General features: G+C 47.2%; 1 protein-coding gene across 2 annotated transcripts in view; it reads right to left on the minus strand.

Moving 5' to 3' along the window:
- PACS1 (phosphofurin acidic cluster sorting protein 1) overlaps positions 1-17,120 on the minus strand; it is a 502,137-nt gene that overhangs the window by 83,199 nt on the left and 401,818 nt on the right. For both annotated transcript variants that reach the window (XM_063945169.1, XM_063945168.1), the window contains one exon: positions 6,490-6,600. In XM_063945169.1, the coding sequence (XP_063801239.1) occupies positions 6,490-6,600 (111 nt within the window). The remainder of the gene's footprint in view (positions 1-6,489; positions 6,601-17,120) is intronic.

The following is a 17,120-nucleotide window of genomic DNA, read 5'->3' on the forward strand; positions in this document are numbered from 1 at the left end:
CACCTTTCTGGTAGAATGGGCTTTCACCGATTTCGGTAACGGCAATCCTGCCGCAGAATGAGCCTGCTGAATCGTATTACAGATCCAGCGTGCAATAGTCTGCTTAGAAGCAGGAGCCCCAATCTTGTTGGGAGCCCACAGGACAAACATAGCCTCTGTTTTCCTAATCTGAGCCGTCCTGGCGACATAGATTTTCAAAGCTCTGACCACATCGAGAGACTTCGATTCCGCCAGGGTGTCAGTAGCCACCGGCACCACAATAGGCTGGTTCACGTGAAAAGATTAAACCACTTTTGGCAGAAATTGCTGACGAGTTCTCAACTCCGCTCTATCAGCATGGAAGATTAAATAGGGGCTTTTGTGAGAAAAAGCCGCCAACTCAGACACCCGCCTTGCGGACGCCAAGGCCAACAACATGACTACTTTCCAAGTAAGGAATTTTAACTCAACATTACGCAAAGTTTCAAACCAATGCGATTGCAGGAACTGCAATACCACATTAAGATCCCACGGTGCCACAGGAGGCACAAATGGAGGTTGGATGTGTAGCACGCCTTTCACGAAGGTCTGAACTTCTGGAAGGGAGGCCAATTATTTCTGAAAAAAGATAGACAAGGCCGAAATCTGTACTTTAATGGAGCCCAACTTTAGGCCCACATCCACACCTGCTTGCAAAAAATGGAGTAAACGCCCCAGTTGAAATTCTTCCGTACGAGCCTTCTTGGATTCAAACCAAGACACATATTTCCTCCAAATACGGTGGTAATGCTTTGCCGTTACTTCTTTTCTAGCCTGAAGAAGAGTGGGAATGACTTCACTGGGAATACCCTTCCGGGCTAGGATTTGGCGTTCAACCTCCATGGCGTCAAACACAGCCGCGGTAAGTCTTGATACACGCACGGCCCCTTAAAGTTTCTTGTTGAGGCGGGACGCCATCATGTCTACTTGAGGAATTCCCCAACAACTTGTCACTTCTGCAAAGACCTCTCGATGAAGACCCCACTCTCCTGGATGGAGATCGTGTCTGCTGAGGAAGTCTGCTTCCAAGTTGTCCACTCCTGGAATGAAGACTGCTGACAGAGCGCTGGCATGTCTTTCCGCCCAGCGAAGAATCTTCGTGGCCTCGGCCATCGCCGCTCTGCTCCTTGTTCCGCCCTGGTGGTTTATGTACGCCACTGCTGTTACGTTGTCTGACTGAATCAAGACGGGCAGACCGCGAAGAAGATGTTCTGCTTGCAGAATGGCGTTGTAAATGGTCCTTAATTCCAGAATGTTTATGTGCAGACAAGCCTCCTGACTTGACCACTTTCCCTGAAAATTTCTCCCCTGTGTGACTGCTCCCCAGCCTCGGAGGCTTGCATCTGTGGTCACCAGGATCCAATCCTGAATCCCGAACCTGCGTCCCTCCAGAAGGTGAGAACTGTGCAGCCACCACAGAAGGGAGATCCTGGTCCTGGAAGATAGGATTATTTTCCGGTGCATGTCCAGGTGAGACCCGGATCACTTGTCCAACAGATCCCACTGAAACACCCTGGCATGGAACCTGCCATACGGAATGGCCTCGTAGGCCACCACCATATTCCCCAGCAACCGAGTGCATTGAAGAACAGACACTTTTGCTGGTTTTCAGAATCTGTTTTACCATGTTCTGTATTTCCAAAGCCTTTTCCACTGGAAGAAAAACTCTCTGCAATTCTGTATCCAGAATCATACCCAGGAACGACAGCCGTGTCGTCGGAACCAACTGTGATTTTGGCAAGTTTAGGAGCCAACCATGCTGTTGCAGAATCGTCAGTGAAAGGGCAACATTTTTCAGCAATTGCTCATTGGATCTCGCCTTTATGAGGAGATCGTCCAAGTACGGGATAATTGTGATTCCCTGCTTGCGCAGGAGAACCATTATTTCTGCCATTACTTTGGTGAAAATCCTCGGAGACGTGGACAGACCAAATGGCAACGTCTGAAATTGGTAATGACAATCCTGAACAGCAAACCTCAGGTAAGCCTGATGTGGAGGATATATGGGGACGTGTAAGTAGGCATCCTTTATGTCAACCGACACCATAAAATCCCCCTTCTCCAGACTGGAGATCACTGCTCAGAGAGATTCCATCTTGAATTTGAATTTTTTTAGAAAGAAATTGAGGGATTTTAGGTTCAGAATCGGTCTGACTAAGCCCTCCCCCTGTTGTGACGGGGGTACCGTGACAATTACTTGATTTTGACACAACTTTAGTATCGCAGCGCATACTACCTCCCTTTCTAGAAGAGAAGCTGGCACGGCCGATTTGAAAAATTGGTGAGGGGGCACCTCTTGAAACTCTAATCTGTACCCTTGGGTTACTATTTCTAATATCCAAGGATCCAGGTCCGAGTGCACCCAGACCTGACTGAAAAGTTTGAGACGTGCCCCCACCGGTGCGGACTCCCGCAGAGGAGCCCCAGCGTCATGCGGTGGATTTGGTAGAAGCCGGAGAGGACTTCTGCTCTTGGGAACTTGCCGCAGCCTGTGACCTTTGTCCCCTTCCTTTTCCTCTCGCAGCAAGGAAGGAGGACCCTCATCCTTTTTTATATTTATTGGGCCGAAAGGACTGCATCTGATCGTGGGGGGTGTTCTTTTGTTGTGCAGGAACATAAGGTAAAAATGATGACTTACCCGCGGTAGCCGTAGACACCAGGTCAGTGAGGCCGTCACCAAACAAGACACTACCGTTAAACGGTGACGACTCCATCGCCTTCTTAGAGTCAGCATCAGCATTCCATTGATGAATCCACAATGCTCTCCTTGCTGAGACTGCCATGGCATTGGCCCTTGATCCCAAAAGGCCAATATCCCTTACAGCTTCTTTTAAATATGCTGCAGCGTCCCTGATATGACCCAGAGTCAAAAGCACGTTATCCCTGTCTAGGGTATCTATCTCAGATGACAAGTTATCTGCCCACTTTTCAATAGCGCTACTCACCCATGCCGAAGCAACGGCAGGCCTGAGTAGCGAACCCGTAGTGACATAAATGGATTTTAGTGCATTTTCCTGCTTACGATCCGCAGGATCCTTTAGGGTTGCCGTGTCAGGAGACGGAAGCGCCACCTTTTTGGATAGATGCGATAAAGCTTTGTCTACCGTGGGGGTTGACTCCCACTTTTCCCTGTCCCCAAATGGAAACGGATATGCCACTGGAATTCTTATGGGAACCTGTATCTTCTTGTCAGTATTTTCCCAAGCCTTTTAAAAAAGAGCGTTCAGTTCATGAGGGAGGAAACGTTACCTCAGGTTTCTTTCCTTTATACATACAGACCCTAGTATCAGGAATAGCAGGGTCCTCTGTTATATGCAACACTTCTTTTAATGCCACAATCATGTACTGAATGCTCTTAGCCAGTTTTGGATTCAATCTGGCATTACTTAGTTGACACTGGAATCAGAGTCCGTGTCGGTATCTGTATCTGCTATCTGGGTAAATGCACGTTTCTGTGACCCCGAAGGGGTCTGAGCTTGTGACAATGCATCCTCCATGGATTTTCTCCATGTCTGGTTCTTTCAACATATTTATCCAATCATCCGTCGGCGGTGCCGACACGGTCACTCTCACAGTCTTTTCTGTCCCCACTCCAGCCTCCTCCTGGGAAGAGCACTCAGGCTCAGACATGTCTACACACACATACCGACACCCACAACCACACTGGGCTATAGGAGACAGACCCACAACAAAGCCTGTAAGAGAGACACAGAGGGAGTTCTGCCAGCTCACAACCCAGCGCCTATCCCGGTACTGAAGTGAGTAAAAGACTGTCCAGACCTGTTAGCGCTTTTATATGTAAATAATTAGCACCAAATCTCTTGTGCCCCCCCCCCCCCCCCCGTTTTGCACCCTGTTACTTGTACAGTAGTGTGGGAGGCCAGGCTCAGCGTCTCTGCAGCTTCTGTGAAGAGAAAATGGCGCTGGTCAGAGCTGTGAGGGCTAAGCCACGCCCCCTTCATGGGGCGCTTCATTCCCGCTTAAATCACATATTTATACTGGCGGGGGTCCGTAATTAGTGCCTAGGCACTGTTTACACATCTGCCAGTGCTATTTGAGGGTCCTATGCTGACCAGGGCGCCCTGCACCCTGCAGTGCCGTTCTCATGTTGGAGCATGGCGCGTAGCGCGGCCGCTACATGGCACCTCAAAAGCCGTCTTCTGCCGTCACTGAATCTGGCTCTGTGAGGGGGGTGACGGCGTGGCTCCGGGAACAAGCAGCTAGGCGCACCAAGTGATCAAACCCTCTGGAGCTAATGGTGTCCAGTAGCCTAAGAAGCAGAGCCTTTGAACTCAGAGAAGTAGGTCTGCTTCTCTCCCCTCAGTCCCACGATGCAGGGAACCTGTTGCCAGCAGGTCTCCCTGAAAATAATAAACCTAACTCTTTTTTCTGAGAAACTCTGGAGAGCTCCTCAGTGTGCATCCAGTCTCACTGGGCACAGAATCTAACTAACTGGAGTCTGGGGGAGGGGCATAGAGGGAGGAGCCAGTTCACACCCATTCAAAGTCTTATAGTGTGCCCATGTCTCCTGTGGATCCCGTCTATACCCCATGGTTCTTGAAGTATCCCCAGCATCCTCTAGGACGTATGAGAAAATTAATTTATTCCAGTTTGGAATAAGGCTGTAACATAACAAAATTGGGAAAAAGTGAAGCGCTGTGAATACTTTCTGGATGCACTGTAAAAGCCATTTGACTCAAGTTAAGTACAGGTTGAGTATCCCATATCCATATATTCCGAAATACGGAATATTCCGAAATACGGACTTTTTTAAGTGAGAGTGAGATAGTGAAACCTTTATTTTTTGATGTCTCAATGTACACAAACTTTGTTTAATACACAAAGTTATTAAAAATATTGTATTAAATGACCTTCAGGCTGTGTATATAAGGTGTATATGAAACATAAATGAATTGTGTGAATGTAGACACACTTTGCTTAATGCACAAAGTTATAAAAAATATTGGCTAAAATGACCTTCAGGCTGTGTGTATAAGGTGTATATGTAACATAAATGCATTCTGTGCTTAGATTTAGGTCCCATCACCATGATATCTCACTATGGTATGCAATTATTCCAAAATACGGAAAAATCCCATATCCAAAGTACCTCTGGTCCCAAGCATTTTGGATAAGGGAGACTCAACCTGTACCCCAAATCTCTCTTTACATTATGTTGGCCATTAAGTGGCCACATCCTGACAGACTGAACCCCAGGTCACAGGATTACTTCCCAATTTGGCTACATATGGGGGTGGCCAGTATTCAGTGGCGTATCTATAATGGGTGCAGTGTGTGTGGTACACACGGGCAACTGGAGTCCTGGGGGTCCCACACCGCACACTCTGCACCCATTTTTTCAATACTGACCTCTCCGGAGTCCCCCACCCGCAGCAGCATCTCTCTACAAATCTCCAGTAAATGGCGCGGTGGGCATATTTCCAGAGATTTGCGCACGCACAGTAAGGTAATCTCTGGAAAATGGCCACTGCGCCATTTACCCCGGAGATTTGCGCATGCGCAATAGAGTCTGTGCCCCTATAGTGCTCAGACTCTATTGCGCTGACGGGCGCAGGCTGCAGAGGAGGGGGCCCTGACGGAGGAGGATGGACACGAGCCTCCTTCTCTGTTAATACGCTTGGGCCAGTATCCAACCGTCCAGCAGTGTGTCCAGGTTGCTAGGTCACATCTGGATATTAAATGAGTGCCTAGAATTGCTGCCAGAAGATAACTTGATGAAAACGTTACTGGCAGCACGGACAGTAAAATGGATATCATTACTGCCTCACAGCACTGAGGTCATCGGTTCAATTCCTTCCATGGCGCTAACTATTTGGAATTTGTATATTCTCACTGTGCCTGTGTGGGTTCCTCTGGGTACTCAAGTCTCTTCCCACAACCCCAAAAAACTGGTAGGTTAACTGGCTCTCAACAAAAAATTAACCCTAGCGTGTGTATATACATGGGCAGACTAGATGGGACAAGCTGATCATATCTGCCATCAAATTGTATGTTTCTATGTTAAAGTTTACAGTGGTCATCTTCTACCTGCATTAATGAGCCAATCTATTAATCAAATATTATTTTGTGTTTATTAGTTTTTAAGGCATAGGGCTGATAGCAACAGTCATATTGCCATTTGGTGACAGCTTAAGTGCTTTGTTACTTTACTTATGATGCAATATCAAAAGGTCTATTATTACTAATCAGCAGTTATCGTACATAAAGATTCTGCAACAGAGCCTCGATGAGGAGAGGAACAAAATCCTCAGGTGACAACAGGCTGTTATGCAAGTTTTCTGCACCAGTAAATGGACAGACAGATTTAATATCAATACAACAGTTATTGTAAATGCTAACTAGGCATTTTATTTTTGTAACAAACCACTCTACATATAAACATATAACAACTCGTTTCACCTTTTTTTTTTTTTTTTTTAAATATCATCAACAAATACAGAAAAATCTTACCTATTACTGGAGCCTCAGATCTATTGAATAGTTCTCGCCAGGAAGCATCAAAGAAAAGAGATGCATAACGAGGATCCATGGAAGAAATATATTTACACACAGGATGAGACCCTGCAAAACAACAAAAAAAATAAAATGTAAATGATATCTACCAGGTAATTTGGTTATATAACTTACTAATACCCCTTTCACATCGCACAAATAACCCGGTATCAACACGGCATATTGCCGTGTCGAAACGGGTCAGTGTGCGATGTGAAAGCTCCTTTGGTGAATTAGCGGGTCGCCTGACCCGGTAATTCAACCAGGTAAAAAAAGAAGGGTTATTACCGGGTTGAATACCGGGTCAGGTGCAGCATAGGGAGAGGCGGCGCAGGAGATGAGCTCATCTCCCAGCGCCGCCTCCACCCCCGCCCCTGCTGCGCCCCCCCGCTGCTATGGCAACCGTCCCGGTATATTGCCGGGTCGGAAAGCCAGCAAAGGAGCGCAAATGCCGGATCCCACCCGGTAAGGACACGTTTCTCTTACCGGGTGGGATCCGGCATTTGCGATCTGAAAGCAGCATAATAGTAGAAATGCAAGGATGCACAATTTTTCCTGACTGTTCTGATGTACTCCTGTGATTGGTACATAAATGAAACTATTTTTTAACAGACAGACCCAAATAGGTGCATCTTGGCAAAATCATGCAAGGTACAATGGGTTGCAAACATTAAATATGTGGACAGTTTTGAGGTTTGGCCCAGAGCATGTCCTAGATAATTTAGAAGATAATAAGCAGCAGAAAATATTAATAATAATAATAATAATAATAATAATAATCAGTTTATTTATAGGGCACTCTTTCTACAATAGAACTCAAGGCACTTAACAGACAGAATGAACATAATATAGTACAGAAACAATGAAGAACAGAAAAGCTTTTCATAACATACAGAGAGCATGGAGATACTAAAGGGACATTAAGGAAATGCTTAAGTAAGCAGGAATGTCTTGTGTCTATTTTCGAAGTATTCTAGAGTGGGGGCCTCTCAAACTGTGCTGAGAAGCGAGTTCCATACAGTTGGAGTTGCATGACTAAAAGCTTGACCCCAGATGAATTACAGGAGAATCTAGAGATCACAGTAATCGAGCAAGGCAGTATTGAATCAGAAGCTGCTCTGGGTACATAGGGTCCTGGTTATGAAGGGCTTTAAAAGTCAATAAGCCAATCTTGAAATAGATTTGCCATCTTACAAGCAGCCAGTGGAGGGAGTAGAGAATGTGTGTTATGTGGCTGGCTGGTTTAACATCCTGGTAGCTGCATTTTGTACCAGCTGTAAGAGGTGCAAAACTTTTGCTGGGAGCCCAAAATACTGTAGAGGGAATTGCAGTAGTCTAATCAAAGATACAAATGCATGTTTGACTTTTGGCAGATCTTCACAGGGAATTAAGGGGCAGATGTATTAGGGATCCGGACTGAAAGTCGACAGTAACTAAGTCGACAATGTCTAGGTCGACCACTATTGGTCGACAGTAACTAGGTCGACAGGGTGTCTAGGTCGACATGGTCTTTAGGTTGACATGTTCTAGGTCGACAGGTCAAAAGGTCGACATGAGTTTTTCACAATTTTTTTCTTTTTTTGAACCTTTTCATACTTAACGATCCACGTGGACTACGATTGGAACGGTAATCTGTGCCGAGCGAAGCGAAGGCACCATACCCGAAGCATGGCGAGCGAAGCGAGCCATGCGAGGGGACGCGGTGCACTAATTGGGGTTCCCGGTCACTCTACGAAGAAAACGACACCAAAATAACATTAAAAACTCATGTCGACCTTTTGACCTGTCGACCTAGAACATGTCGACCTAAAGACCCTGTCGACCTAGTTACTGTCGACCAAGTTACTGTCGACTTTCAATACCACACCCGATGTATTAACCTGGAGAAGGCACAAGGAAGTGATAAACCAGTGATAAGTGCAAGGTGATAAACGAACCAGCCAATCACCTCCAATATGTAAATTAACAGTCAGGAACTGATTGGCTGGTGCGTTTACCACCTTGCACTTATCACTGGTTTATCACTTCCTTATGCAGTCTCCAGGCTTAATACATCTGCCCCTAAGTTCTTGATTCTTGCTACATTCCTCAGATGAAAAAATGAGGATTTGATTGTGGCTGATAACTGACAAATGCCAAGATTGCGCACACGATCAGTGTTTTGTCATTCTGTACCCCCAGGTGTAAGTCCAGATGGCTGGTATGCTGCAGTCTTGGCCTCTGATGTTGAGGTTCTATCATAAGGACCTCCTTTAGTGGTCTAGGAAAAAAGCCTGTCTGCAAAAAGCATTGAACTATTTACAAATACAGGGCCAATTGTGTCCATACACATTACTAGAAGCTTGGTTAAGACAGATCACAGGTAGTGAGACACAAAATTTGGGCAATTTCAGAAAATGTCTTTTACATTCATTGGGTCAAAGCTGGTCCATGACAACATGTAGCTGACATTGGCAGGCTTGGAAACCTCTGAAAAAAAGTCAGCACAGACCCTAATAATGATAAAACCATTAAACCAATCAGTTTTCTCCCATATCCCCTATATAAAGATCATCGGGAATTATCATATTGTTAAATCTATTGTTGTTACCGAATGGGGGTGATGCCTGGAATAAATTAATCATGTAGACAAAAGAAAGAAAAAGTATTCCAAAGTGGGGCACTCATTGAACTGATTTGAATAATATCTCTAGTTAGAATATACATTGGGGCTCCCCAATAAATTTATGATAAAATATAACCTTTATTAATATTTGTATAAAATACTGTATATAGCTTGCGAAGTATTACAAAAAATGTGAAACAGTAATGGTGATAATCACCATTACTGTTCCACATTTTTTGTAATATTTCGCAAGCTATGGCCCTCATTCCGAGTTGTTCGCTCGCAAGGCGATTTTAGCAGAGTTACACACGCTAAGCCGCCGCCTACTGGGAGTGAATCTTAGCTTCTTAAAATTGCGAACGATGTATTCGCAATATTGCGATTACAAACTACTTAGCAGTTTCAGAGTAGCTTCAGACTTACTCGGCATCTGCGATCAGTTCAGTGCTTGTCGTTCCTGGTTTGACGTCACAAACACACCCAGCGTTCGCCCAGACACTCCTCCGTTTCTCCAGCCACTCCCGCGTTTTTTCCGGAAACGGTAGCGTTTTTATCCACACGCCCATAAAACGCCGTGTTTCCGCCCAGTAACACCCATTTCCTGTCAATCACACTACGATCGCCTGAGCGAAGAAAAAGCTGTGAGTAAAAATACTATCTTCAAAGCAAATTTACTTGGCGCAGTCGCAGTGCGAACATTGCGCATGCGTACTAAGCAGAAAAACGTTGCGATGCGAAGAAAATTACCGAGCGAACGACGCGGAATGAGGGCCTATATACAGTATTTTATACAAATATTAATAAAGGTTATATTTTATCATAAATTTATTGGGGAGCCCCACTGTATATCCTAACTAGAGATATTAGTCCAATCAGTTCAATGAGAGCCCCACTTTGGAATACTTTTTCTTTCTTTTGTCTACAGGCTTGGAAAAACCTGTCACTCCTTTGATGGCACTGTGGAGATTCCAGCCCGGATGGAGGATACTTTATCTGCAAAGAAGTTTCGAACTCATAGCTCCCTTGATTGGGAGAGCATTTCATCAGACTGCAAGCGTGCTGGCTTGCAAAGCTTCTCCACTGCATGGAAGAGCTGAGCTGGCCTATTGTTTGCTGCCATGATGTCATTTGACAGGAACTCTGTTTTCTTATGGGTGATAATAGGATTTTAGTACCTACCGGTAAATCCTTTTCTCCTAGTCTGTAGAGGATGCTGGGGACTCCAAAAGGACCATGGGGTATAGACGGGATCCGCAGGAGCTTGGGCACACTGAAAAGACTTTGACTGGGTGTGAACTGGCTCCTCCCTCTATGCCCCTCCTCCAGACCTCAGTTATAGGAACTGTGCCCAGGAGAGACGGACATTTCGAGGAAAATATTTTTGTTCAAACTAAGGGCAAGAACCTACCAGCCCACACCACAACATACCGTACAACCGGAGTAACCGTAAACCAGATAACAGTATGAATTTAACTACAGCAACAAGCTGAAACAACAAATACACAACCCGTGTGTAAATCAATGCAACTAATAAGAATACACTGCAAGTAACTGTCCGCACTGGGATGGGCGCCCAGCATCCTCTACGGACTAGGAGAAAAGGATTTACCGGTAGGTACTAAAATCCTATTTTCTCTTACGTCCTAGAGGATGCTGGGGACTCCAAAAGGACCATGGGGTCTATACCAAAGCTCCAGACCGGGCGGGAGAGTGCGGACGACTCTGCAGCACCGATTGAGCAAACATGAGGTCCTCCTCAGCCAGGGTATCAAACTTGTAAAACTTAGCAAAGGTGTTTGAACCCAACTACGTAGCTGCTCGGCAAAGCTGAAGTGCCGAGACCCCTCGGGCAGCTGCCCAAGATGAGCCCACCTTCCTGGTAGAATGGGCCTTCACTGATTTCGGCACCGGTAACCCAGCCGAAGAATGAGCTTGCTGAATCGTACTACAAATCCAGCGTGCAATAGTCTGCTTCGAAGCAGGATGACCAATCTTACATAGAAACATAGAATTTGACGGCAGATAAGAACCACTTGGCCCATCTAGTCTGCCCCTTTTTTATTTTATCCTTTAGGCAATCTCAACCCTTTTTTAACCTTAATTCTTGTTGGAGATCTTGTTGGAAGCATACAGGACAAACAGCGCCTCTGTTTTCCTGGCCACCGCCGTTCTGGCAACGTATACCTTCAAAGCTCTCACAACATCAAGAGACTTTGGAACTGCCACAGCATCTGTAGCCACAGGTACCACAATAGGTTGGTTAATGTGAAACGAAGAAACCACCTTCGGCAGAAATTGTTGACGAGTCCTCAATTCCGCTCTATCCGAATGGAAGATCAAGTACGGACTTTTGTGAGATAAGGCCGCCAACTCAGACACCCGCCTGGCAGATGCCAGAGCCAACAGCATGACCACCTTCCAAGTGAGAAACTTAAATTCAACCTTACGCAAAGGTTCAAACCAGGAAGACATAAGAAACTGTAAGACTACGTCAAGATCCCATGGTGCCACCGGGGGCACAAACGGAGGATGGATATGCATCACTCCCTTCACAAAAGTCTGAACCTCAGGGAGAACAGCCAATTCCTTCTGAAAGAAGATAGATAAAGCCGCAATCTGCACCTTGATGGAACCCAATTTCAGGCCGGCATCGACGCCTGCCTGCAAAAAATGGAGAAACCGACCCAAGTGAAATTCTTCCGCAGGAGCAGCTTTAGTCTCACACCACAAAACATACTTTCTCCAAATACGGTGATAATGTTTCGCCGTAACTTCCTTCCTTGCCTTAAGGAGAGTGGGAATGACCTCCCCGGGAATACCTTTCAGAGCTAAGATTTGGCGCTCAACTTCCATGCCGTCAAACGCAGCCGCGGTAAGTCTGGAAACACGCATGGTCCCTGCAATAACAGGTCTTCTCTTAGAGGGAGCGGCCAAGGATCTTCCACAAGTAATTCCTGAAGATCTGGATACCAGGCCCTTTTTGGCCAATCTGGAACGACAAGAATCGATTGCACTCTTGCTCGTCAAATGATTCCCAGTACTTTTAGAATGAGAGGAAGCGAAGGGAACACATACACCGACTGAAACACCCACGGAGTTACCAGGGCGTCCACTGCACTGGCTTGGGGGTCCCTTGACCTGGAACAATACCTCGGAAGCTTCTTGTTGAGGCGAGACGCCATCATGTCGATCAGCAGAGTTCCCCAATGCTTTGTCACTTCTGCAAATACCTCTTGATGAAGAGCCCACTCTCCCGGATGGAGATCGTGTCTGCTGAGGAAGTCTGCTTCCCAGTTATCCACTCCCGGAAGAAAGACTGCTGACAGAGCGCTCACGTGCTGTTCCGCCCAGCGAAGGATTCTTGTGGCCTCCGCCATAGCCGCCCTGCTCCTTGTTCCGCCTTGACGGTTTATATGCGCCACCGCTGTTAAGTTGTCCGACTGTATCAGGACAGGCCGACCCTGAAGAAGGCTTCTTGCTTGTAGCAGGCCGTTGTAAATGGCTCTTAACTCGAGAACATTTATGTGGAGACAAGATTCCTGGAGCGACCATTTCTCCTGGAAATTTCTTCCCTGGGTGACTGCGCCCCAGCCTCGGAGACTTGCATCTGTTGTCAACAGGACCCAATCCAGGATACCGAATCGTCGCCCTCCTAGGAGGTGAGAACTTTGTAGCCACCACAGTAGAGAAATCCTGGCCCTGGGAGATAGACTTATCTTCCGGTGCATGTGCAGGTGAAAGCCGGACCACTTGCTCAGCAGATCCCACTGAAACACCCGGGCATGAAACCTGCCAAACGGAATGGCTTCGTACGCCGCAACCATTTTCCCCAGAACCCGAGTACATTGATGAATCGACACACTGTTCGGCCTCAGAAGTACCCTGACCATCGTCTGCAATTCCAGAGCTTTGTCTTCCGGAAGAAACACCTTCCGTAAGCCCAAAGCCCATGTCCAGAATCATGCCCAGAAAGGGCAACCGGGTGGTCGGAATCAACTGAGACTTTGGCAGATTTAGCAGCCAACCGTGTTGTCGCAGAACGGACAGAAACAAATCCACATTTCTCGGCAACCGTTCCCTGGACCTCGCCTTTATCAGGAGATCGTCCAAGTACGGGATAATGGTAACCCCTTGCTTGCGAAGGAGAACCATCATTTCTGCCATGACTTTGGTGAAAATCCTCGGGGCAGTGGAAAGCCCAAACGGCAACGTCTGAAATTGGTAATGAGAATCCTGTACCGCAAACCTGAGGAAAGCTTGATGCGGAGGATATATCGGGACGTGTAAGTAGGCATCCTTTATGTCGACTGACGCCATAAAGTCCCCCCCCCTTCTAGGCTGGAAATCACAGCTCAAAGAGATTCTATCTTGAACTTGAAAACCTTCAAGTATGGATTGAGGGACTTTAGGTTCAGAATCGGTCTGACCGAACCGTCCGGTTTCGGTACCACAAAGAGGCTCGAGTAGAACCCCTCCCCCCGTTGGGACGGGGGAACGGGAACAATGACCCTCTGTTGACACAATTTTTGTATTGCTGCCTTCACCACCTCCCTGTCCGGAAGAGACACTGGTTAGGCCGAAATGAAAAACCGGTGAGGGTGCACCTCCTGAAACTCCAGCTTGTATCCCTGAGATACTATATCTAGGACCCAAGGATCCAGGCCTGATTGAACCCAGACCTGACTGAAGATTCGCAGACGGCCCCCCACCGGTCCGGGCTCCCCCAGGGAAGCCCCAGCGTCATGCGGTGGACTTTGTAGAGGCAGGGGAGGACTTTTGGTCCTGGGCGCCTGATACTGCAGGCGACTTTCTTCCCCTTCCTCTACCCTTTGAAGCGAGGAAGGACAAACCTTTTCCACGCTTGTATTTATTGGGACGAAAGGACTGCATCTGCTGATGTGGTGTCTTTTTCTGTTGTGTGGGAACATAAGGAAGAAAAGATGACTTACCCGCCGTCGCGGTAGACACCAGATCAGCCAAGCTGTCACTAAACAAGACATTACCTTTGAAGGGGAGAGCTTCCATAGCTCTCTTGGAGTTGGCATCAGCATTCCATTGATGAATCCACAGCGCTCTCCTGGCCGAGATCGCCATGGCATTGGCCCTTGATCCCAAGAGACCAACATCCCTCGCCGCATCCTTCAGGTAATCAGCAGCGTCCTTGATATAACCAAGAGTTAAAAGAACATTATCTTTATCAAGCGTATCCATATCAGCAGCTAAATTCTCAGCCCATTTAGCAATAGCACTACTCACCCATACAGACGCCACAGCAGGTCTGAGCAATGCAACCGTATTAGCGAAAATGGACTTCAGAAACGTCTCCAGCTTACGATCCGCCGGATCCTTGAGAGCTGCCGTGTCAGGGGACGGAAGCGCCACCTTCTTAGACAACCGGGATAGAGCCTTGTCGACATTTGGAAACGACTCCCATTTTTCCCTGTCATCAGAGGGGAAAGGATACGCCATGTAAATTCTCTTGGGAATCTGCCATCTCTTATCCGGCAACTCCAAAACCTTTTCGCAAAGAGTATTCATTTCATGAGAGGGGGGAAACTTCACCTCAGGTTTTTTCCCTTTGAACAAGCAAATCCTTGTTTCCTGCACCGCAGGTTCGTCAGTAATATGTAAAACATCCTTTATAGCCACAATCATGTATTGAATACTCTTAACTAATCGTGGATGTAAAGCAGCCTCAGTAAAGTCGACATCGGAATCAGAATCCGTGTCGGTATCCGTATCTACCACCTGAGTAAAAGTCCGCTTTTGCGACCCTGATGGGGTCTGCACCTGAGACAAAGAATCCTCCATGGATTTCCTCCATACCTGAGTCTGAAACTCCGATTTATCCAACCTTTTAGACAAAGAGGCCACATTTGTATTAAGCGTACTTAACATTGTAAGTAAATCAGGTGTCGGCTGCGCCGACAGGGCCAACTCCAGACCCACATCTGCTCCCCCAGCAACCTCCTCCGGGGAATAACACTCAGCCTCAGACATGCCGACACGGAGTATCGACACACCGACACACACACACCGCCTCAGCTAGGGGACAGACCCACAAGGAAGCCTGGATAGAGAAGAACAGAGGGAGTATGCCAGCTCACACCCCAGCCCCCATATATCCCTATGGAAAACAATAATGATGCACCAATTACTGTGCCCCCCCCCCCCCACCCCCAATTAGCTCCCTGTTACTTGTAGTGGAGCTTGGAGGTCCCGGGCCAGCGTTCTCTGCAGCGGCGTGGATGAGAGAAAATGGCGCTGGTGAGCTGTGCGGCTAAGCCCTGCCCCTTCCCGGCGCGCTTCAGCCCGCTAAAATTTGAAATATGAAAATGCCGGCGGCGGTATGAAAAACGGTGCCGAGGCACCGAAAAGCATTTTGCTGTACCTCGTTACTGGAGTCTTCTGCCGTCACTGAAGTCTTCTGTCTTCTGCATACTCAACCGACTTCTTTCTACTGGCTTCTGTGAGGGGGATGACGGCGCGGCTCCGGGAACAAGCAGCTAGACGCACCAAGTGATCGAACCCTCTGGAGCTAATGGTGTCCAGTAGCCTAAGAAGCAGAGCCCTTAACTAAGAAGAAGTAGGTCTGCTTCTCTCCCCTCAGTCCCACGATGCAGGGAGCCTGTAGCCAGCAGGTCTCCCTGAAAAAAAAAACCTAGCATAAAGTCTTTTCTAGAGAAACTCAGGAGAGCTCCCCTAGTGAGTGTCCAGTCAGTCCTGGGCACAAAGTCTAACTGAGGTCTGGAGAAGGGGCATAGAGGGAGGAGCCAGTTCACACCCAGTCAAAGTCTTTTCAGTGTGCCCAAGCTCCTGCGTATCCCGTCTATACCCCATGGTTCTTTTGGAGTCCACAGCATCCTCTAGGACATAAGAGAAAATAGGTTTCAATACCTACCGGTAAATCCTTTTCTCCTAGTCCGTAGAGGATGCTGGGGTCCACTTCAGTACCATGGGGTATAGACGGTTCCGCAGGAGCCATGGGCACTTTAAGACTTTTCAAGGGTGTGAACTGGCTCCTCCCTCTATGCCCCTCCTCCAGACCTTAGTTATAGGAACTGTGCCCAGGGAGACGGACATTTCGAGGAAAGGATTTACTTTTATACTAATGGTGAGATTCATACCAGCTCACACCTCAACCATGCCGCACAACATGGCATTCAACATGACACACGCCAACAGGCATGAACCATTTACAGCAACATGCTGAAAACAAATGAAACACAACTTGTGTAACTATAAAGAACAAACTGCAGGTAAAGTACGCACTGGGTCGGGTGCCCAGCATCCTCTACGGACTAGGAGAAAAGGATTTACCGGTAGGTATTAAAATCCTATTTTCTCATTCGTCCTAGAGGATGCTGGGGTCCACTTCAGTACCATGGGGTTATACCAAAGCTCCAGTACGGGCGGGAGAGTGCGGATGACCCTGCAGCACCGACTGACCAAACTTGAGGTCCTCATCGGCCAAAGTGTCAAACTTATAAAATTTAGCAAATGTGTTTGACCCTGACCAAGTAGCCGCTCGGCAAAGTTGTAGCGGCCCAGGATGAGCCCACTTTCCTAGTAGAATGGGCCTTCACCGACTTCGGTACCGGCAAGCCTGCCGTAGAATGAGCGTGCTGAATTGTCCCTCTGATACAGCGCGCAATAGTCTGCTTAGAAGCAGGACACCCAATCTTGCTGGAAGCATACAGGACAAACAGAACCTGTTTTCCGTAACCAAGCTGTTCTTGCGACATAAATCTTCAAAGCTCTAACCACCTCTAGAGACTGTGACTCAGTGAAAGTGTCAGTAGCTACTGGCACCACAATAGGTTGGTTTATGTGGAAGGACGAAACCACCTTTGGAAGAAATTGTTGACGAGTTCTTAACTCTGCCCTATCTTCATGGAAGATCAGGTAAGGGCTCTTGTGAGACAAGGCCCCCAACTCAGATACCCGCTTTACGGATGCCAAGGCCAACAGCATCACCACTTTC

This window comes from Pseudophryne corroboree, chromosome 11 (assembly GCF_028390025.1).
Source record: "Pseudophryne corroboree isolate aPseCor3 chromosome 11, aPseCor3.hap2, whole genome shotgun sequence".
Taxonomy (NCBI): Eukaryota; Metazoa; Chordata; class Amphibia; order Anura; family Myobatrachidae; genus Pseudophryne; species Pseudophryne corroboree.